Below are 23,197 nucleotides of genomic sequence, written 5' to 3'. Positions count from 1 at the left end.
CCTTTCCATGTTCTCTAACCTAAAAATAAGTTTTTCCAATCATCTTTTTGATAGAGTTGATCTCTTAGCTGTTTAACAGCTGACACAAACAAGTGACTTTTTCTAAAAATACACATGAACTTGCTATGGTGTTGTCTCAGTTTTCTTTTTCTGGTCTAGAAAGAACAATTTTTAAATGCTTTCTTCATAGAACAATGCTGCTGAGATGTTTGAAATCATGCAAGACTTTCCAATGTGCCTTTATGCAAAGATGTCTCATTTTTTTATCACCTACCTCACACCCTTAGTGGAATCTTAGCAGCGCCAAGCAGAACGGAACGTTCACCATTCTAGGTACAAATTTGGTAAATTAACAGATCCAAAACAAAACATGTCATTACTGACATTTAGTTTCTGGTCCATGTGACTCAGTGTATCTCTGCTCTGTGGCTGCTTAGCTAGGTGTTCTGTATTTTAGTTCCACTCTTTCTGAAGTACGTAATTTTACAGAATAACCTATTGATGATTATAAAAACAGGAAACGAAAATAACCCACATTGTTTTCTTAACAACCTTAATCCTAAACTTGTCCTTCAAAGTACTCAAAACTTCTTGCAGCTTGGTGTCCTCCACAAAATTACAAACGGTAACATACATTGTATCACCCAAGTTGTGATTGAAGCTGTTGTGTGAATACAAGAGACTTCATCTGAAACACCCCCAACACTGAATAACAGGATAGTTTTAAACCAGTTTTGATAACTGTCTATAGTTAAAAGATTACCTCAGTTGTTCCTACCATGAAATATCATTAACTGGTTGTAATTAGTTGACAGAAGTTCATGCCTTTAAATAATATGTCCTTTTAATATATATTTATCTTCGTGGGATACGAAAATAAAATATACAGCAATAGCAAAAAAAAAAAAAAAACAAAAAAACACAAACCCAAACCAACCCACATATCCCACAGACCAAAGGAAATCATACACAAAACATGATTTGCCAATGAAATTATAAAGGAGAATAACAACCCTTTTTATTGGCCACAATAGGCTTTAATTCTGAAAATGAGCAAGACAATTCGATACAGACACATTTGGCCAAGTTTTATAACACTGAACAATGTTGTAATCTCATTCAACTTTAAAATTATAGGGAAGCTATTAGAAAAAATACCACAGCCCTTGCTTAAGATTTTCTACTGGGGAGAAAAAAAAAAGGTACTTAGAAAAAGGCTGAGTTAATGCAAGGACAAGCGACATTAAGAGGTTTCTCCACTTCATGTGCTGCAAATGACACATTCAGACCTAACATAAAAACATAGACAAAACAAAAGTGTGCAGGTATTCTGGCCAGCAGTTAGTTTTACACATCCATGATGCAATATTAAATTATCTCTTTCTTTAAAAGGCACATTTCTTTGATGTAAAATTCAGCTTTTGTGGTTCATTAATACATGAAAATGAAGAGTGAAACAATTTTACCATGCTTGTGCTTAAACAACACAGCTGTATTGGAAGACTTCACCCCACAAAACATACAGTGAAGCTGTATGAAGCTTGTACATCAAGGTACAGGGCACAACCTGAAGACTAACGAGTGGGAGATGACAGTCTAACAAGGAATAATTCAAGTCAGCCATTAATACTAAGAATATGTTCTGTGCTGAAGTTATTATTGCTGCAGCAGGTGAGATGAAGAGTTTAAAAATAATTTTTTTATCAGTGGTGTACATCAGAGCAAGTTTTCCCAGACAACACTTAATATATAAACCACTTTTAGATCATCTCTCTAAATTTATAAACAATATAACTAGTAAAATTTGTCATGAAATTGGTATGCAAGCTTTAGTTCTGAAACTGACAAACCTGGCATTTAGAAATCCAATTCAATCTCAAAAATCTATTGTGTACATTATGTTAGTATTGTTACATTAGCTCAGATCAAACAGGGCTTACAAGGAACTGACACTGTTTCAGTTTTCAAACCGGTCATTTGTATTCAAATTCCGTGACTCTCCATGGCGTAAGATAAAGAAGTCATCTTTTTTCAAGCCATATCTTTCAAGAGCTTCATTCAATTTAACTGGAGGATCCAAGTAATACTGAAAAAAAATGAGAATAATATGAGGGAAAAGATACCACGGCAACATTTTTTGAAGGGGAAAAAAAAATCTCTAAAAAACGGGGGAGGAGGAGGAGGATATTTTCCAAATGAAAACGTTTGGGTTCATTTTAGATTTTTGAACGATAAGAACGCTGCTTTACAGCTGCAGAGTAACTAGCAAGGCTCAGCTTGTGAGCCCCAACTCGGTGCCTTAAGGCAGCAATAGATGCGTCCGTGGGAAGCGCTGCCCGCCAGCAGCCGGCGCTTTCCCCGCTCTGCAGCCCGCGCTGGCAGCGATCCCCCCCCAAGTTACCGCGGTGCATTTGTTACATCGCCGGGAGGCGCCGTCAAGGAGTAATCATCCATTTTTGTGCTCCTAAATACACAGTAACTTTTGTACCGCGGGCACTAGGTAACACAATTTATTGGACACACTGCGGACAGGAAACGTTCTATCCTGTGTTCCTTCCATGCTGTGGCACGGAGGTGCACGAGCAGCTGGGACGGAGCATAGGTGGGACAGAACATTTGACAGATCAAGTGATCACACTGTCAGGAATTAATTGGGAGATAAAGTGGTACAACTGATGCAAAAACAAAGTTGAAAGACAGATACCAAACAATATCAAAACAAATGTAGATACTTTCTATTCACTGCACTTTCAGTTGCTGTGAAAGTATCTGGGTAAGCTTCATAGTAGGTCTGTGGACTTGGGGGGTGTAGAGGGGAATAAAACATTTTTAAAAATCAAAAATTCAGAATAACTCATTTCTTTCATAGCCTTTCTGGTTTTAACTTTGAATCAACTATTAAAAATACTGCTTATATATTTACTAGACAGACATAATTAATAAATACTGTTTAACCTACTGGCATGCAGTTCTTACTATCTCCAAGTGATGCACCACTCAGTTTGTTTTTATTAATGCATAACATAATGCATAATACTACATGTGTCCTCATCTGTTATGTTCTTCAGCATCTGGATATCAGAAATCTTCCACATTTGCTTCAATAGCTCTGTACTTTCTTAACCATGGAAATGTTTTATGTAATTGGTTATGAAAAGCTAAGCATTGTTTTGAACAGCAGTATATAGAGTAACAATTTTCACTCATACAAAGTTCACATTTTAAGTTTACATTTACAGATATGTAGGTTAAACTGCACAAGCAAAGCTTCACTAATGACTGTCTAGTCCTTGGAAATCTGAACTCATGTTTAGTGTTGCAATTTACCTCATTTGCTAAAGCAAAGGTCCCCCAATGAATTGCTACAGACTTCTTTGCTTGAACATCAATATGGATTCTTACTGCTTCTTCAGGATCCACATGCTGGTATTTCATAAACCACCTACCAAAACAAAGAAACACTTTTTTTGTGTCACCTAATCCAGTGCAAGATTTCTCCTTTACTGCCATTGCAAAGTACAAAAAGAAATATGTGCTCGCCTAATCAAAAAAATCATAAGCATGTAGACCTGGACAACATACAGAACACTCAAGATCAAGAAACTAACATATACCAACATACCCATCAAACAGCAGTTCATTGATTGTACTCTCTTTTTGAAGGATATTTTCTTAGCTCTATTTTCAGTAGGTTAAGGACATACTACTGGTGCCCTGAGGCATTAGGGCTGAAACTTTAAATCCATCCCTAAAAAAAATTTGGTGCCAGCAGTACACACCAAAAAGTGTGTGCTCCAGAGATAGCCCACGGGAACAGGCAAAACAGAAGAGAGAACTTGGTAATTCTTGAAAGATACAGAATTTTTTACCATGCTATTTAGATTCCCATCTTTTTTTCTCAGTCCGTACATTCTTTCCTTCCAGAATCATATGAGTACTATCATCTAAAAGTTTTCTCCAAAAGGAAAAGTTATCTCTCCTGAGCAAACAGATTTTTCATACTCTATAAGCAAGTCATCCTTGTCTCCAGATAAGTTGCAAACACTGAAGCAAGAGAAAAATGCAGCAAATGACATACACTGGAATGGGCTGGATTAAATGGTGCCATTTCAGAAAAATAGGCACAGAGTAACTTCAGATTTTTACTCAACATTTTTAAGGGAAGAAAGGCTGCTGATTCATCCTTGCTGTTTAAGTCTGAAGAAAAAACTCTCCAAAAACTTTATTAAAAGTACAGCTATAGTTTTAACTTCTGGGTGTATTTTTTGTCATCAGTGCATCATTTCATTTACGTATATTGCTCAAGCTCTGATTTTCTTACCTTGGCTCATAAGCTCCAATAGGGATGGCTGCAAGATCAAAAGGTCCAAACCTTTTACCTATTTGTTCAAAAGCAAAACAATATCCAGTATCTCCTGCGAAGAAAAACCTATTCCAAGGTCCCAAGACAGACCAGCTGCCCCAGAGAACCTTGTTATCATCTGTCACAGTCCTTTTGCACCAATGCTGGGAAGGGGTGAAGACAAAAGTTACCGCATCGTGACCAGGGACACAGTTCTCCTCCCACCAATCCAGTTCGATGACATTCTCGCAGCCACACCTCTGCATCCAGGGCAGGAGCCCCAGGGGCACGAACCAGCGCAGCTCGCTCCCGAAGCGCTCGTTCAGGCTGGCCACGCTGTTGTAGTCCAGGTGATCGTAGTGGGTGTGGCTGATCAGCACCGCGTCTATCCTGGGCAGCTGCGCCACCGTGCACGGCGGCCCTCGGAAGCGCTTGGGACCCAAGAGCTGAATGGGGGAAGCTCTCTGGCTGAAGATTGGGTCAGTGAGAAACACGAGTTCATCCATTTCCACCATGACGGTGGCGTGTCCCAGCCACGTGACTCGCATACCAGCTCCTGTCTTCCCAGCATCTTCTGGTGTTTGGACAAAGTAAGGTTGTAACACTGGGAGTTCTTTGTCGAGTTCCTGGCAAAAAAGAACACAATATGCATGAGAGATTTCAGAATGTACTTGGCCATGGAACAAAAACTGCATACAGGGCACAAATCTATACTGTCAAGACTTGTACTTTGTTTATGCTTTTATGCAGAGAACTGCAGCACACACCAGATGCCTTTTTAAAGTCCATTTTCCCAGCTACTTCCTCCTCATTTAATTTTAGGTTTTTTGCAACATTTACACTTCTTTGTCAAGAAAGAGAAGAGATACCTCTTCAGGCCCAAAGACCTGATAGAGTCTGGGGGCATTGCAATGAAAGCACTGCAAGGCACTAACAGCATCCCAGGAAGGGATTCCTCCACCTGAAAAAGAATATGTATACATACACACACACAGAGTGTTACTTAACAAATACTCAAGTTTAGCTCATGCAACTCAATAATGCATCCCCTTAAGTCCTAGCACAAGTAAGTCACAGATGAAATTAAATGCCATGTTCCCCAGCCACACTCCACAAAAGCTCTGCTAACTTTTATCAGGCCCTCTTTCTGTCCATCCTCATTACATCTAGAAGTAGCACACAAAGGTTAACTTCACTTGGCTAATGTTAGCTATTACAATTGTGCCTTCCCATCCTGCCAAGAATTTAATGAACATTCATAAAAAACAAAATAACTTTTAAGATAAACCTTAAGGTACATAGATATGCTTGGTTATGAAAAGGTTCCACCACCTCCTCTCTTATTCCAGCTTAACAAGTTTTGCAGTCCCTATTTGACTATGAGAGGTCAGAAAACTGGCTGAACTTAATCCAGAGGTAAAAAATACACAGCTCTCATTTTGATTGGCTCCAATTTGACTCAGTGTGTATCCTGGCACAAAGGAGGCCATGGCTGTACATTACCTACTGAAACTCACTACACAACCACCACTCATTCTCTCATTTTGAACCACAGTTATGGTCTTCACTGCAGTTTGGTTGAAGTGCTAATGCAGAAGTTTTATACATAATAAATAAGAGCTTTCCTATTAAAAAAACAAACAAACAAAGAGTCTTCTCAGAATTCCTGACCATCTCCAGGTTAGCCACAATGTGGCTAAGGCTCTCCTCCCAAACATTCATGGTCTGAACTCCTCACTTTGCTTTACAAGAATTTTCATGTGCTAGGGCAGCTTCTATACTCCTGGCATTCCTCTCCCTCATAATCACAAATGTCCCAGCACTTCTGGTTCCAAGTCAAGTTCTGCCTGCCGTGGTTGCTGCTCTCATTCTCTCAGCCTAGCACAGATTAGCACTATCAGTGAGTTTATACAGAGCTGACCTTGTGCTCCTTTAGAAGTCCAGCTGATGCTGTGACAGTTCAGAACTCCAGGAGTTGCCTTGCTAAACCAGTCCTGACAGCTTCAGGGAAGTTACTTTCTCCACAATATTTTATTGATTTGGAAGGCATATGTTGGGAACAACAAAGCATGCACATCTCCATCCCCCTGCAATTCTGCTGTAAATAATAAAATATTCATGAAATTGCTTTTTCTGAGAGCTAATGGACAAGACATGCTTACTGAAGAAGTTTTATTACTGTCTCCAGGAATGAGAAATAGATAGCCTTCTATAAAGCTGAATATAAGGTTAGTACAACTCATCCCCTTAGTTCATACAAGAAAAGTAGGAATCTTAGACGGAGAAAAATGGCTGCTTCACCAAGAGAGAAGCCATCCTTTTCTTATTTCTATTTTATTCTAAGTACATGGGAACAACATTGGCCACAGAAATCTGAACCACAGAAGTGTTATACTGTGATATTTCAACTTTAAAAAAATATACACAAAACTAACATCGTACTCAAAATGGAAATTAGGACAAACCAACAAATTACATATGGTTAAGTCAACAGATCAGATTATATCAAAGAAATAAAACTCTTGATATGATATGGAACTTAATGAATCGTCATAATGCAATTTAGGTCAATTAGAACATTTTTAATGGAAAATGTTCTCTTTAAGTAGCTGGTTTTAGAGTCAGACTCCGAATTTTCTCAGAACTAAATTAATTCACTTATTTTTGCTGACATTTGGCACAAATTAGTTTTTAAAATTAGCATTATGCAATATTAATAAACAATATTAAATTGATAATATTGGAACTGGCCAATTGGTGGGTGTGAAAAATCATCAGTTCCTAAGTGGGACTCAGACATATTCTATAAGTTTTATCAGGGGTACAGTTAATTTTCTTCCCGGCAGCACCTACAGTGCTGTGTTTTGGATTTGTGCTGCAACCAGTGCTGACAGCAGACTGATGTTTCAGCTACTGCTGAGCAGTGCTTCCACAGCATCTCAGCCAGCTGACTGGGACACACAAGAAGCTGGGAGGGACACAGTTGGGATAGCTGAGCCCAATCCATCAGAGATATCCCATATCATATGACACTGCACCCAGCAGTAATATCTGGGGTAAGAGGAGGAGGTGGGGCACATTCAGAGTGGATGGTGTTTATCTTCCCAAGTAACTGTCTCATGGGAGGCAGCCCTGCTTTCCTGGGGATGGCTGAACACCTGCCTGCCCATGCAAAGAGAATAAATTTCTTTGTTGGCTTGTGCATGCAGTTTTTGCTTTACCTATTGAACTGTCCTTATCTCAACCCACAAGTTACCTGATTTTTCCCCTTTCAATCCACTGGGGTGCAAGCAGTGGAGGGTGGAAGGAAGCAGCTGACTGGAACTTGGCTGCCTAAAGCCATAACACATCTGCACTATTAATAAAGGTTTACAGGGATGTAGTGGGATTGATGCTATCAAGTCCTTAGAATAGTTGATTTAAAGGTAGAACTAATCACTATAAAAGGCATTTGTAAAAGTCACACAGACAGGAAGATTGATAGAGAAGAGCACAGTCCAAACAACTGCTGTCCTGACCTATTTAAATGAAATTCTGTGAACAAAAGTTCAAGACAAACCAAGAGCACAAAGGCAGTATAACCTGTACAGAGCTTTTGCTCTCCAGGTTTGTGATACACAGGCCTCTGATCCAAGCAATGATTCTTCAGAGGATGAGATCAGAAACCAGGCATGTTGTTGAGCTATCATGGTAAATCACACCAAAACATTACTTCTCAGTGCATATGATTTGTGTTTGGGGTTGTTTAGTTGGTTTTTTTTTTTAGTATTTTACAAAAGCACAGTAAAATCCTCTTAAAGCAATAAGAAATACTCAACTCGTAAGATTTCAAACTAAACCACAAATTCTATTGGCAGTATACTTCACATGAAATACTTAAAACTCACGCAACAGGATAAAGCAATATAATGAATGAAATATGTATCTTATGGAACTTTTATCCTGCTATAATACATTTTGTTCTGTCAGACTAACCAGAAACATTAAAACTAGGAGAATTATAACAGATTTTTGAAATACAGCAATTATGTCAAATCAGCTACCAACAGAAGTAAAATGTGCTTAATACTGTCTTGTCTTCATTACTCAAGTAATACAAAAAATTCCTCCTGCTGTGTCCCCTCCCCCTCCCTATTCTTCTTGCCCTCCTAATGCAAAGCAAGAAAAAACACATGACAGGCTTTGGTAAGACTAGCTGATTAGCTTGGGATTTTTGGTGCTTAGTGCATACTGGAATACCACAGGATTTACAGAAATGAGAACAATCTAAACTGCTGATCCAACAACTAATAATGAAAGATCCTCCAACAGCACTGAACAAAGTTAATAATAAAGTCTGTAATGAAAATATGAGAAGTGCATGCATTCTGGATGATGATAGAGGCTCGTTGTGTAGGCATGATTATAATACATATAGCTTTTCCACAGTGAAGTACAAGCACATATCCTGGATAATATGCTCATTTTTACATACACAAAGCCCTTGGTACAGATAAACTGAACCTGCCCAGCATAGCAGGGCATCACTAGGCTCACTCAGTGTGGAAACTGAAGCAGGAATCTGGCTCAGAGGATGTGACATCTAGCAGTGATAAATAAAGTATGGAGCCCTTCGTTTGAATTTTATACAAGCTCAGATGCACTTCACAGGCTGATGTAGGGGTGAAAGAAAACTGGTTGAAACTAGCATCAAAATGGCTGAGGACTCCAGAAGTGCATTTCATTGATCCCTATCTAGGTTTTTCTCTTTCTAATTTACTTCACCAAACTTGTGAATAATTACAGGCGCCTAATTAAAAGATCTCCTATGCAAAAAAAAAAAAAATTAGCCCATGATTAATCCCAGCTGGGTCAGAGAGATGGCTTTTTGGCTTTTCAGCTGGTGCCTTGTAGATTTCTTTGTGATCATCCTTTATTGTAGGGACAAACTGTAAATTAAAGGGGAGTGCTGCAGCTCTGCACTCCACAGTGCACCTCAGCTTTGCCTTCAAGGGACCTCAGTCACTGCCCAGGTTTCTGACTGGCACTGGGAAGACATGAAGCCTGTTCTACTCATACCAAGGAGGGCAGCAGTCAAAGGCAACTGAAAACTTACAGGTGTGCATTTCATGGAAATGTGGGCAGCACACAGTCTAGAAAGCTGTACACACTGATGCAATCATTGTCACTACAAGGAAGACACCAAATTTGCTGGACAGCATCTCAAGACTGACACAAGTTTGCTGTTCTTTTAAGTTAAATTACTTATTATCATATTACAGCCAATTCATTTGTTCCTTAAACATCCCCAAACCATCATGCATTAGTGCCTAACATAGCTTTCCTGTCCATAAAACTATTAGAATTCTTTCCTTCACAGGTAGTTCAAGTAAGACAGAATGGAAAGCTCTTTGATAAATACTGGCTGTTAGATTTATAGCTTGTGATACCTTCCTGCATGCTTAAAAGCATTATTAACACCTGCTTGTTAACAAATACTGTCCTTGGTTGTGCACCCTTCAGCACAGCTTTTCTGAAATACAGTCAACACATCAGAAATGCACTGAGAAGTAATTCTGCCAAAACCTAGTCATCTTCATACCTCCTGTGACCACAAAAATAACCCATGGCTTTCCAGTACCCATTACTCTTCATGGGAAAGAAGCTTCTCCTATCTCCTTCTTTACATACAATACCTGACAAAAGCATTTCACCAACAACAAATAACAGTGTTACCCAGTGAACTGGCACTGTACTTTAAGTGTTTCAGTACAAATACTTGCTCAGATTAGTTTTAACACATGCAATTTTTTCTCCTGGTGTACTGAAACATAAAAAACCAAATTTGTAAGTATTTTCATAAGTAGGTGACAGAAACTATTACATTTTCATTCAAGAGATGCAACATATGTATTAAATTGCCATCTAGAAAAAAGGCAAAATTTTAAAAATTGGATATGTCATGAAATAAGCTATTTCATGCAACACAAATTAAGTTAATAGTATGCTTCATAAGGCAACACCTATTAAAAAGGAATGGCTGTAACTAGTTTATAACTGAGGGGACCAATTTTTTTTGTTTTTATAAATATAAACTGAGCTGTATAAATTAAAGCATGTGGAACTAACAAGGAGATAAAAATTAAAGAGGTAGAAAGTATTAACCTACCTTTTGAAAAGAACAAAATGTCAATAAAATCAGAAAAGTAAGACTTAGAAAAGTCTCCAGAAGATGCCTAATGAGTATTAGTAAGAAACTGTCCTATTTTATTGATTAGAGCAGAGGTAAAAGCAGTCTTATTCACAAAAGTAAAACATGGAAGTATTCACCTGCTTTGAGCGTGGCACATTGCTGTTATTTTTTTCCATGAAGGACCATTTCAAAATGTTGGGCAAGGTTGGTGATTTCCACGTTGGCCACGGGTTGACAAATCTCCCATCTTTGCCCCTCTTTGATTTAGTTACATCCTCTTCTAATCTGTAGTCCAGCCTGAAGCTTTTTCTGAAGGTCCTGGAAGAATCATTGCTCCCGGAACCTCGACCCAAATTCTGACGTTTCTTCACTGCTTCCTTAGGGTACTGGTTACAGGCAGTTGAAGGCTGCTCTTCATCTGTGTTCTTATCCATACCTTTTTCAGGAGAGCTAAATCAAATTTTATATTAATCAGTATTTTCTTGGTCTAGCATCAACACTCATAAGACTGAATGTTCTCACACACATTAGGAACAAGCCCGCCTTTCCTGTTTTATGATCTACTGTATTTTTTTAATCAACAAAATATGCTTTTAAAACAGTCGCTGTTACACAAAAGACTTCCAAAACATGCTGTGACAAGCAGTCATGAGGGCTCTTTGTAGTTCAGGCTGAATTTTACTCCCTGGAATGCACAGCTTCAGATACTAACACTATTATCTACCAACTGCAAAAATGAGGGGGAAGGGTTCCTTAATTTACATTTTGGAAGAATAGTCATTCCTCCTGAAACTTATGACATTTGGTGCCTGATGTAACACAATCCTGCAAGTCTGTGCAAGAGACACTGGAACTGTACCTTACCTTAGGATTTGCCTATATAGTGCCTTGGTTTTGTAGTAAAAACTGCAGTCTTGTGCAGCATTACTAACACTTAGACCAACACACATGCAGGAAACTCAGAACACAAAAGATATTTGGCACTGTTTAGTATTTTGTCTAAAACAAACAAGAAGTTTATTATTATAAAGGTAAATAACTGTTTCAAATACAATTTTGATACACATTGAACTGACCGGTGAAAGGCCACAGGAAATTGAAATATTTTAAATCACAGCTGCAACATTCACTCTTAATTCCATCGTGAAATATAGAAAAGTGAGAAAATAACTGAGAAAAACTCATTTCTATGAAGTCACGATTCTGGTGCATTTCTTAGAAAGCCACCAACTCAGTAGTCAGACTCTCTTATTCCAAACTGCACTTTGGTGTTGCAGACTTTACAAATACAATTGAATTATACCCAAGGTAGAAAAACCAAATAGCCCCATTTTATTTTAGAAGTTGCCAAAGTGATTCAATTTATTCTAAATGCTTCAATTTCTATGTTTACTTTCAACTGAAAGGTTGAAAGTAAATACACTGTTCTGTTAGCTTAAAAAAAAATGGTTACTGTTTTAATGAGTGCACAACTTTCTGGCATTTACAAATTCTACCTAATTAAAACTGGAAGACAACTAGTAATGAACAGACAACACTATTTACAGCTTAGCTGCAGGAATAGCTTTTAATAACAAATTGTGAAGTTCATCCTGTGGAAAATCCACCACATCTAGTAGACGGACAGTTTTGTCCTATCCACTGTTTCAGTAATTCAAATACTCAGACTCCAGCTGTACACTCAGGAGCACTGGGCAGATGTAGGCAAGGCAGTCCATGCAAACAACATTGTCAGAGAACAGAATTGAAGCTCAGTTTTCTTAGAAATTGCATAACTCATTCTGGCCCCATATGCTCAGTTACAGGGAAAATTAAATATATTGTTCACTGCAACATTTCAGCTAAGATATTACACACATGTGTCAGCAAACTGAACCCAAATGTATCTGCTGATGATGCTCCAACTTCAAATGCAGAGTCCATTTCTGCTATTTCAGCAGCAGCTGACAACCAAACACTAAGTATGGTATCAGCTGCAAATAATATGACAATTGATAAATATTGTGAAATTTTCTTAACAAAATAACCATTATTGTGCTATACAGTAGAGATAAAATACTAACACATCAAAATTCATTTCTAATAAAAAAGCATGAACAGCATTCAGAAAACACAGCTGATAGAATTTTTTTTACCCTGGTTACAATCTTATTTTATGTAATTGCTTTTTACTCCTGTTTCCCTGCAGTTTTACTGAAACCACTCCACTAACATATTTCCTGTTTAGCATTAGGATACCATATCTGAATCATAATTTAAATTTAGCTGTTGCTATTTCTAGGCTTTTTTCCTCTATTCCACTAAACATTTCCCGGAATCAGCCTTCAATGAAACACTCAACTTGCTCTATAGCATTTTAAGCAGATGTAAATGGTAACACAAGGAATCAGTGCCACAAAAAGGCAGACAGAATACCCAAAAAATGGCACTGAATATTTTAACTGTTACTTTAACTTAAGAATTGGGTTTGGGTTGTCTTTTACATTCCTCAAAGAGCATTTTCGATGCCAAGTCAGTTTATTAATTTAGCAAAGCACACAGACACAGCATAAAACAGCTACTCTTTTAGAAAGCATCATGAAAACAGATCACAACAGTTCAATCAGATAGGTACTTAATTCCAGGAAATTATTCTCTTAACATCTCAGACATCTGATTTTTAAAAGGTATATGACTACCATAATTATTGCTCCTACAAGACATTTTATATTAGAGACTAGGGTGCCTAAAGTTTTATTTTTAAGCTTCTCTTTATCTATTCATCTCTAAAATAGGTGAATTTTACTTTTGCTTAAACCTTCATAGAAACCTTTGATCTTTTTCTGAAAGTATAAACCCCTAAGGGAGGCAGGGATCGACTCTGCTGATTAAACAGAGACAATGCCAAAGCATTTAAGGCACTGCAGGTATCTATCTGTCTGCCAACATATTTTCCACATGATGCACATACATTACTTTCATTAGTATTCCATAAGCAACTGAAGGGATAAAAGACCTCAGTGCTCACAGAATACTTTAAACCTTTTACATGCATAAGAAGGGGACAGATTTACAATCAGTTAAAGTATTCTTGATGAACTGTAGGTTCCTTTGAAGTATCAGTCTTGCCAGATAGTTTCTGTTCCACTTAAATTTATTAAATATATCCTACAATATTCATGACATAATTTTCTTATATAGAAGGAAAAGATGATAATTTCTTGAAAGCCAGCAATCATTAGCTTAAAATAAACCCCAACCAATTATAAGCCCAAGGAGATTCTTATGCTTTTGCAAAAGAAAGCCTCTACAGATAAGGAAATTTAGCAGGTATACTTTAAATACTAGAAAATATGCAATCAGAAATCAGTTGGTTTTTCTGCCAGCTTTCCTAAATTCTTCCTACCCAAAAATAATAGTTTGGCACTTGAAAAACTACTTTAATGGCAGCAAAAATTATGAGCTATAGAGATACAGAGCTCTGTTCACTTAGGAGGGACAGAGGGAAGGGATCACATCCCTGGTGAATGCTTATTGTTATGTAAAGTTCTACACAAAATCTTTTTATACTTTTAACCATAAAGAAAAACTACTATTCCACTTAAAACCATTAAACAGCCTTCCTGGCAAATGGAACCCATCCTTCAGGATGAGGCAACTCACCCCAACAGAGGGCAAGTGCATTGACACTATTTGTAAGAGGGGCTCAGGAGAGACACAACCACTCCCTCTCTCTCTGTCCTCAGAGGTGCTTTGCTCTTTCAACTGAATTCAGAAGAGGAAATGAACCAAGAACATACAAACTCCTAAAGAAGACCATTAGTCATCCAAATCCACAAGGCCAGAAGGTGTTCTACACAGAGGGAAAGAACACAGAACAGGCTGATGAATAAGACAAAGTTTAACATGAATCAAAATGCTGAGCTCACAGATCAGGTTTTCCAGCATCAAATACTAAGGCATCCCTCGTAACCCACAAAGGAAGAGCAAAGTTGTAGATCTGGCAAGACATGGCATGGAGGATCCATGTCTGACATCCCACTAAACTGGCTTACACTGGCTTACAACAGGATATGGCCCTTAGGACAACAGGTTTTGGGTAAATGGTTTATTTTAGCATTGCTTATATAACTGAAGACTTGGATACAAATATTTTGGCTATGAGCCTTGTGTTTATTTAGGAAAATAAGAAAAAATTAGCTAAATATTTTAATGCTCTGTTTCAAAATAAAGTTTGCAAAAGGATACAACAACATTACAAGAAGCACTCTGCCATTATAATTTTTCTTTTTAAATGATCTTTTAAACAAATGATGTGAACGTAGCCATAAAATCTCTTGTCTTCACCTTTTCCACCCAGTCTCTGCTAAGATCTGCTGCTCCATAAATGCAATGGATGTAGTTCCCCCACTATCACAGAGCCATGCACAACATGCTACAAAGCATCGAGTCAGGCAAAACAGACTTACCCTTCTTTGCTACACAGAAATGTGGTCCTTATGTAACAAATCCACAGGCCTGACAGGTTAAGAATTACTACGAGGCTATGGTTTACCAGAACACAACAACTTCCCCAAAACTTTACAATTGCCTGGTAACATTCCATAGCCTCCCAAATACCTTGACTTTCTCTGCTTTTTTGAAGTAAAGGGTTTGGTTCATTTTTAATCACTGTCTTCCTAAAGCCTCCGACTGGCCTTACCCTAAGGCAGAGCAATAGGGCTCAGGAGCTCAGTCCCCAAGTGGGACCGGGTGCCTGAAGCCAGCTCGCTCACGCCAACGCCGCAGCTCAAACCCCCAGCAAGCTCAGTGATTATCAGCTCTATAGTGATTGCAAGCTCTCAGGATTTCAGCCCTGCTCGCTAGGTAAGTTTGCCCTTGGCTGGAGGCTGCAGCAGACGGAGAGAGAGGAGAAGGAGAAGGCGCAGGCTGTTCCATGGAGATGGCTTTATTTGGGGAGGTCTGTGAAGGGTCTCTGCTCTTCTTCTTCCCAACTAATGGGGTACAGTATGCTTCTTTTATAGGGTTGGAAAGGATCCAAGCTTGACCAAGGTAAGGGGTTAACATGACATTGCCTTATAGGGTTACAGAGATAGGCTATGGGGCGGATGTCCATGGAGACAGGAACTTCTTTGCTGCCTCAGCATTCCTATTACTCAGATCCTCCATGGTGCTTTTCCTAAATCTATGGGGTTTACTACACTGTCTCTCTGTGTAAACTACATCCAGAACTAGGCTGCACTAATGATCACCTAGGAGAGATAATTCCCAGCAAACTCACACCACTGCAGCCTTACCAAAACAAGACTCTGAGCTTTCTCCATATACAGCTACAGAACTCTGAAGTTTTCTTTCATTAGACATATTTTTAATGACTGCAAAAACCCAAGGATTTTGGCTTGAAATAAAACAAAAAAAAATTGTTTCAGTTAGAAGGAAAGGTATTTGCAAACGCTAGAGACCATGTAAGTAATTGGCTCCCACAAGCTTTACTATCAAATGACTGCCAGCTAAGTTTTGGCTCTGCTTTTATTTTCCCTTCAGCTCTGAAATTGGCTGCTTTAATTAATGAACAGTTTGAGACTGGAAAATTCTGAATTCATTTAAACTTTTATTGTGCAGTACTTCAAGTTGTTCCATCTTACCATTATAGACTCACCAGAACAAGAACCTGAGCTTTCTGTGAACTGTATACTGCTAAACATCTTGAAGTTCTCTTTCACTATACCTATTTTTTATCACTACCCAGCAGTTGCACCAGCAATTATTCCAGATGCTGCTGTTATTAGGATTTCACACAAAGAGCTCTCAAGCTTGCATTAGCTGATCTGTGAATACTTCTATTATTTGAATCACATTAAAAATCCTTAGCAACAAAAAGTGTTGGCAAAATTTTCATTCAACATATCTCTAAGTATCCTGATTCTACACTGTCCTTGTGTACTATTCAAGAAAGATTAATAAAAGAGTTGATAACAGAAAAAGGAATAGCTCTCTCCATAAACAGCCTCATGGAATGAGAATAAGTGCTTTATCATTCTTATCTAGCTTTGAGGATCAACAGTAAAACAAAGCAAAGTTTTATTTAGACATCATGGAGAAAAATAAGATTATAAATAAAAAAAGGTGAGACATCTATCCATGGTCATCTGTTGTTAGGCTTATTCTTTAGCAGCCGTATTACTTAAGCAGCTACTACCATGAGCCAATCCATTTCTGTCCTCACTACTCACCCAGGCTTGCCAAAGCAAATACTTTTGTCCACATGGTAAACTTGTTTAGGAAACTAATCTAGCTGATCATCACTTCTTACCTTACCATCCCTAGAGAAGCACTTAATTTTCACCTGCATCATGGAGCAACCATGCAAGTGTTTATACCAACAAACTGGTTAGGACAGGGAAGGGTGAGAACAGGAATATATTGTTGTAAACAAAAACTACATATGCCAGCACTGGCCTAGAAAAAATAATTCATTAAATACCCTCCATTTAGAATTCACTGTGTGGCTCAGTTACACATACAACCAAGTTAGGTTCAACAATTCCTCCTACCCTTTCATTTTCAATCTATTCTCTTCCAAGGTTTCATTTGCACTTAGTACTGATGATGCTGCCAGTCTCCATTTACCTCCTTAGACAGTAATGTTTCATATTATAACCAAGCACATTCAATAGCTACCTACCACCCACAAGGCAGCCCACTCCCATTACTACACATTCCACCTCTATTTTGCTGGTATTCATTAGGGGAACTAAACCAACAGAAAGTTATTCATGCCTATCAGCTACACCTTTGGATGCCTCTGGATACAAATGCAAATAGGCTTTAGAGTCAGGCCCATCAGGAGTCCCTGGAGCCAATCATTTCTAAAGGCTGGGTTAAATCTGACCAGCTGGGGCACTGTGTCACTGAATAAAGATCCGGCATCTGGGACAATACATAGCTATTTTCCCTTTGTTTCCAGGTGCCCCAGCTGACCGTCCCCGTCCAATATGAGCATTCTGTAGTCCCCAAACATGTCTATGATCTGTAGATAATATGAGAAGATTTTTGTTACATGCATATCCTGTTTAGGCTGTGATCCCTGATATGACAGTAGCTGTCCACAGGGGACATGCAGTAGAACAGAGATGACAGACCCAAGAGCCCATTTCTTTAGTGATATAGGCCTTTAAAATAAATTATTTTCCTCTCTGCCTTCATCTTTTACTGCAATCTTGAATAAAAGAACCCAAGAGTTGGCTTGTGGCCATCACATCTGAAAGAGCAGCCTAGACTATCATTATGATTAAGCACAAGAGCAGTGTAATTCTGTGCTATTGCTGAAGCAGTCACCAAAGGGAAGCTGGAGTCAAATCTCTTACACCAGAAAGGAAATTGCTTTCCTTTGCTCTCCCTAAACAACTAGTTTCATAAGACTAGTTAATTTATAGGGAAGAATGTTGAAAGAACAAGAGCTAGAATCAAAGATTTCTTACCTGCTCTGCAGGACTGAGGCTGACCCACAGCAGCAAGGTTTGTGCATTACAGCTGTGTTATGGTACACAAGACAATGGCTGGGTCACAAATCAGATGCAGACAATTTTTAAGCCAACAGAAAAATGACTGTAGATGCCATATGCACACAGCTGTACAGGTAAGTCATGGATTCCAACAGCAGCTACAATCTCCATGGATGGCCCGTGGATTTCAAAAAAGCTTTTCCAAAAGAGCAAACACAAAACTTGCACCAAGCCAGCTATAGGATCCAGAGCCCAGCTTTAATGTTCTGGCAGCAGCTGCACTGGTGTAACTATTTATGCAAAGGAGCAGTTCATGAGTTTCAGCTGGTTACTGATGTGACTCCAGTTAATGACAGACACACCTTGCCAGGATGGGGTTTACTGTTAGAAAAGATTGTCAAACTTTGAAGTTGAGCATTTAAAAACACACTTCAGCCACTCCTGTGTGTTAACAGCCTCTACATCTTGGAGTTTGCATTTTAAGTTATGATGCCATTGAAGCTGTTAGCATACCTTTTTCTTAACTAAAAAAAAGTTTTAAAATATTACAAGCTCACACTCCATCCTAAGGGTAAAGGTTTTCCATCTAACATCTTCATGTCAATTAGGTATGACTAAACCCAAATGCTATTACATGTAATGAAATTAAGGCTCCACTTCAACATGCTGTGGGAGAAAACTGATGTCCTTTGTAACATGTGGTTAGAGAGGCATCGTAAGAACTGTTTCCCTAAAAACGAACAGAAATCATGTTAAAGCTTTGATGCAAAGGATCCACATGGCAAAGTAGGATCTAAAGTTCATTTATCATCGACTCCAGAACTTTTATGTGTGCAATTGCTATCTCCACCTCATTTACTAAGCCTATTAATTTTCTTTTTCCTTGTCTCCCCGTGCCAGAAAGGAACAAACACCTATGCAAACTTCCTCTAGACTCACACCAAGAATAATCCTTTACAGCTCTATAAAACCTTAGTTGTCCAGGAAGTGCAGCAACACCCAAGAACTCCATTTTATTTTTAAGTTAATAGACAGTCATAAAATTTTGTTTATATTCATATTTAAAGGCTTGTCTATTTTGATTCCCTCTTTTCAGTTTAAGGTCCAGGTACATTTGATCCAGTGTAATTTCTCTGCAACATGAAAATACTTCCCTAAATTCTTTCTATTCTTGATTTTCAATATAAAATCAACTTTTGCTTGTCCTAACAACATTCTTTCTCTCCCTCTATATATTTACATACACCCCATACATATATGGATTTTACAGAACTATTTATAACATTTGAATTCAAATTTATTGAAATCCAATCAAATAATTTCCAGGTCGGGTAAGATAAGGAAGTGAAATTTTTTTTAATTGAAATAGATACTTTTCTTCAATGCACCTGTTCAAAGGCCAATTTTAAAACAAGTTAAGCCAAAAGGTCACCAGCCTTTCCAAATAACAAAAGTTTTGAACATCCAAACTTGATACCAGAAAGTCAGAAAACACATCCAGTACAGCACCCTTATAGTTCTTTAACTGAAACACACATCCATTTTAAGAAGAAATTCCAGGGAACCGTACAGAGCCACAGCAAAACATCAATCCTGAAGGAAACTGGAAACATTATGATACATAAATGTTTTTCATTACACCCTTTTTTCCTGTTTATACAGGGCCTTTGATTCCATCCCTACACCTCTAGATTACAATGTCTTCACTACTCTAAACAAAATGCTTTACTTGTTAGTCAACAACAGAAGTGTTAATACTAGAAGTTGTGTGGTTTGGGTTTTTTTTCTTATGAAAGAGTCAAGGCATACTTCCAACACAAACATCTGAGCCATCTACTAATTTTCAAGGCACCATCCTAAATACACAGGTGTTTTAAGGAGACAAAGTGTTTTATGTGAACACATCTGAACAGACACACAAACACCTTGCTATTACCACATTCTTATGAGAAACAGTTGAATATCACCTACAAACCTTCCTACAAAGACCAGTCCAAAGCATGACAAAAATATTTCCAAATATTTTAAGCAATAAAACCTGTTGTCATACCATAAGCCTTATTCACCAGGCAGTAGGACTTCCAGCTCCAACCACAGTTAACAGGGCTTACAGAAGAAGTAACCCTTGGCAGACATTCTTTAACACCCAATTTTTCACTCACACATCTTATGAAACTTTCCCAGCAGGGGTATGATGGCAGCAGTGTTTTCACAGTGTCAGCTGGCAATGCCCAGTTCTCTTCCCTGAGCAGCTTGGCTAGGTTTATCTGCTTGGGCACAGTTGTAGGCTATCAAACCCAAACCATCCCTTCCTTGCACAGCTGCTAAACACCAAGATGTTACATGCCAAGAGTATATAACACATTACTTCTTTCCTAAATTTTCTAAGACTATTTAAACTAAGTGCAACATTCAGTTTACAGAAAAATCCTTTTTGCTCAGATCTTTAGGCACAAGGCAATCAAGTGATTTTCCATGGTCCTGACTCTGAATGTATTACAAGTGGAGCTCACACTGCAACCTAGAGAGTTCAAGCAATAGACCAAAAAAAATTAAAGGGAGATCAATTAAAGGGAGATTCATAGATGTGACAAAAAGCAAAACTAATTTCACTGCAGGTGTTACATATGAAGACACTAATTAATATAGCAGTATTTCTGTTTTTCTCATCACAGACAAAATAATTGCCTTCCTTTTTGCTGAAAAGAACTTAAAAGCTATTTCTGAATGAAGAATTAACAGTTTTGGTTCAATCTTGAGCTTATAAAGGCTAAGGAAATAGCATTTTTCTCCTGGTTATTCCTCAAATCTGCTTAGATAATGCAAGTGAATAAAATTATAACAGCGGATTGCTTCCTCTTAAAAAGGCTTCACATCTCTTTTGATTTGAGGCCATGCAGAAGCTGAATAACTGTTATTTATATTTGAACAGTTTCACTGTCATCCCTTACTTCCCTCCTCTCCCAAAAACAACTCTCCATCATCCATAACTGAATCAAACAGGGCTTTCCAACCTCCAGGTACTAAAAATTCCCATTGTTTTTTATAATAGGAATTTCAGTTTGAGATAATTTGGGGTATTTTGAAAGCCGCTGTTGCAATAATTCTTGAATTAATAAGTAAAAAGAATAATATTCTTGTCTTCCTCAAAATGTTATCTACAAAGTAAGATAAGCTTCCTACTTTCTTAACTGATATAGCTGCTACTATGAATAAAAAATACTCTTTTCAAAGTTTTTTTTGCAAGAAAACGGAAGTGGTTTTCCTGTTATTATCTTTAATTTTGATACTACTTTAGTCCGTGCAGTTTGAGAATTAAAGAAAAAAATTCTTAAGTACAAAGAGTACTTGCCTTTAAACTAAAAACTTGCTACATAATCACCATTTAGCAAATGGAAGAAATCATAATCGTCACCAGAAAAAACATTTCTGCACAAGTTCATGAATTTTACTGCACGCAGTCAACTAACACTTTCCCCAAACCCTTGCTAGCTAGAGATAATTGACGATCATTGAGATTATTTGACTGCACTAATTACATTAAATGACCTCCTTAATATCCTCCACTTCGCACTATACATTTCGAACAGAAACATCTGTTCGTGCCTCCTCTTCAAAAGAAAACATTCTCCAAGCCGCCAACATTACGAAGCGGATTTTTTTTTTTTTTTTTTTTTGCGATTATATAACTTGTTTCTTTCCCAGCGCTGCTGCAGCATGTTTTACTGTCAATTGACAGAAACGAAAGCCTTGCGCTGGGAGCGAAAGCAGGACTTTTATCCTTGCAGGGTTTCTTTCGCAAGTGCGAAAGGATGCCCCGGTCGCAGCCGGTTTTGGAGCCCGTCAGGGTCTGTGCCCAGCCGGGGCGGCAGGCAGGGAGTGGGGCAGGGGCACACGCCGAGCTCCGTGGGCAGCCGGGCTGTGCCGCTCCTGCCCGGCCCCACACGCCGAGCTCCGTGGGCAGCCGGGCTGTGCCGCTCCTCCCCGGCCCCACACGCCGAGCTCCGTGGGCAGCCGGGCTGTGCCGCTCCTCCCCGGCCCCACACGCCGAGCTCCGTGGGCAGCCGGGCTGTGCCGCTCTCCCCCGCCGGGAGCCGGGCTCGCCGGCCCCACGCACCTCGCCCGCCCACCCGCGAACTTTTCCGAGCGGGTGCCCGCGCCCGCTCTACCCCGCTCCCACCGCAGCTCAGCCCGGCCCCCCCCCACTCACCGGCCCCACCGCCTCCCGCAGCGGCTCAGCCCGGTCCCCCCACACTCACCGGCGGGGCCTCGGCACCGTGTGTGTGTCTGGAGAGCCCCGCTGCCGCGCTCGGAGCAGGTGCTCCGCTCCTTCGGCCGCCAGCCGGGCTCTGACGGCGGCAGCCCGGGCAGCGCCTGCCCTCCGGACGGGCACGGGGCGGGAGCCGCCGCTCGGCTCGGTCTGGTTCCCCGCTGCTCACAGGAAGGCGCGGGGGCAGAGACCCCCGGCCACAGAACGCTGCTGCCGCTGGAGCGCCGCTCACCTAGGCTGCTGCTGCCGCCCCTGAAGAGTCTCGTCCCCCTTCTCCTCCTTCTCCTCCTCCTCCATGGTGCCGCTCCACCCCTTCCACGGCGGCCGCTCCGTAGGTCTTCGGTAGGAGCTGTTGAACGGCTGCGGCGTTCCACCTGACCAGCCCGCCGCTGAGGGCAGCGCCACGAGCTGCACGGAGTAGCTCCACAGCGCCCGGCGCCCCGCCATGGCGAACCGGGGCTCCGCGACGCCTGGCCCCTCACCGTGGCGGCAGAGGGCACCCCACAGCCCGGCCCCGCACCGTGGCGGGCAGAGGGCACCCTGCAGCCCGGCCCCGCACAGCGGAGCGGCGCCGTTAGCAAGATGGCGGCGGGGGGCCGCGTCTGAGGGACAGGGGGAGTCCCGGAGCCATGGCGGGACAGTGTCAGAGCTGCCGGCACGTTCTGCCCCTGGAGGCCGGGCTGCTCTCGGCCCCGGCACAAGGGAAGCACTCAGCTGTGCTCCTGGCCGGCTCCGGTGGGCGGTAAGCGCTGCCTGCAGTCCCGCTCGGGAGCACGAACGCGCTCCCACCAGCAGGTGCTGCGGTGAAAATTTTCCTGGGCTCGGTTGTCTCGGCAGCCCCGGGGAGGTGGCACTCACGGGGGCTGCGCTGTCCGGGCAGAACAGCCCATCCTGCAGGCACCTGTGTGAATCTGTATCCCTTCGGCCAT

The 23,197-nt window shown here is 40.2% G+C and overlaps 1 protein-coding gene across 1 annotated transcript; it reads right to left on the bottom strand.

Annotated features, from left to right (window-relative positions):
• Positions 1-980: 980 nt before the first annotated feature.
• NAPEPLD (N-acyl phosphatidylethanolamine phospholipase D) lies at positions 981-22,914 on the bottom strand. Its single transcript, XM_071423969.1, is given in 7 exon segments — positions 981-2,086; positions 3,328-3,442; positions 4,322-4,968; positions 10,652-10,964; positions 22,501-22,759; positions 22,762-22,857; positions 22,860-22,914. Coding segments are annotated over 7 exon segments (1,599 nt in total). The 5' UTR covers positions 22,900-22,914; the 3' UTR covers positions 981-1,957.
• Between the last annotated feature and the right edge of the window lie 283 nt (positions 22,915-23,197).

This window comes from Agelaius tricolor, unplaced genomic scaffold, assembly GCF_023055355.1.
Source record: "Agelaius tricolor isolate 1412-34295 unplaced genomic scaffold, bAgeTri1.0.p SCAF_3, whole genome shotgun sequence".
NCBI lineage: Eukaryota > Metazoa > Chordata > Aves > Passeriformes > Icteridae > Agelaius > Agelaius tricolor.
Note: the sequence above shows the minus strand (reverse complement) of the source record. Positions and strands in the feature narration are given on the sequence as shown.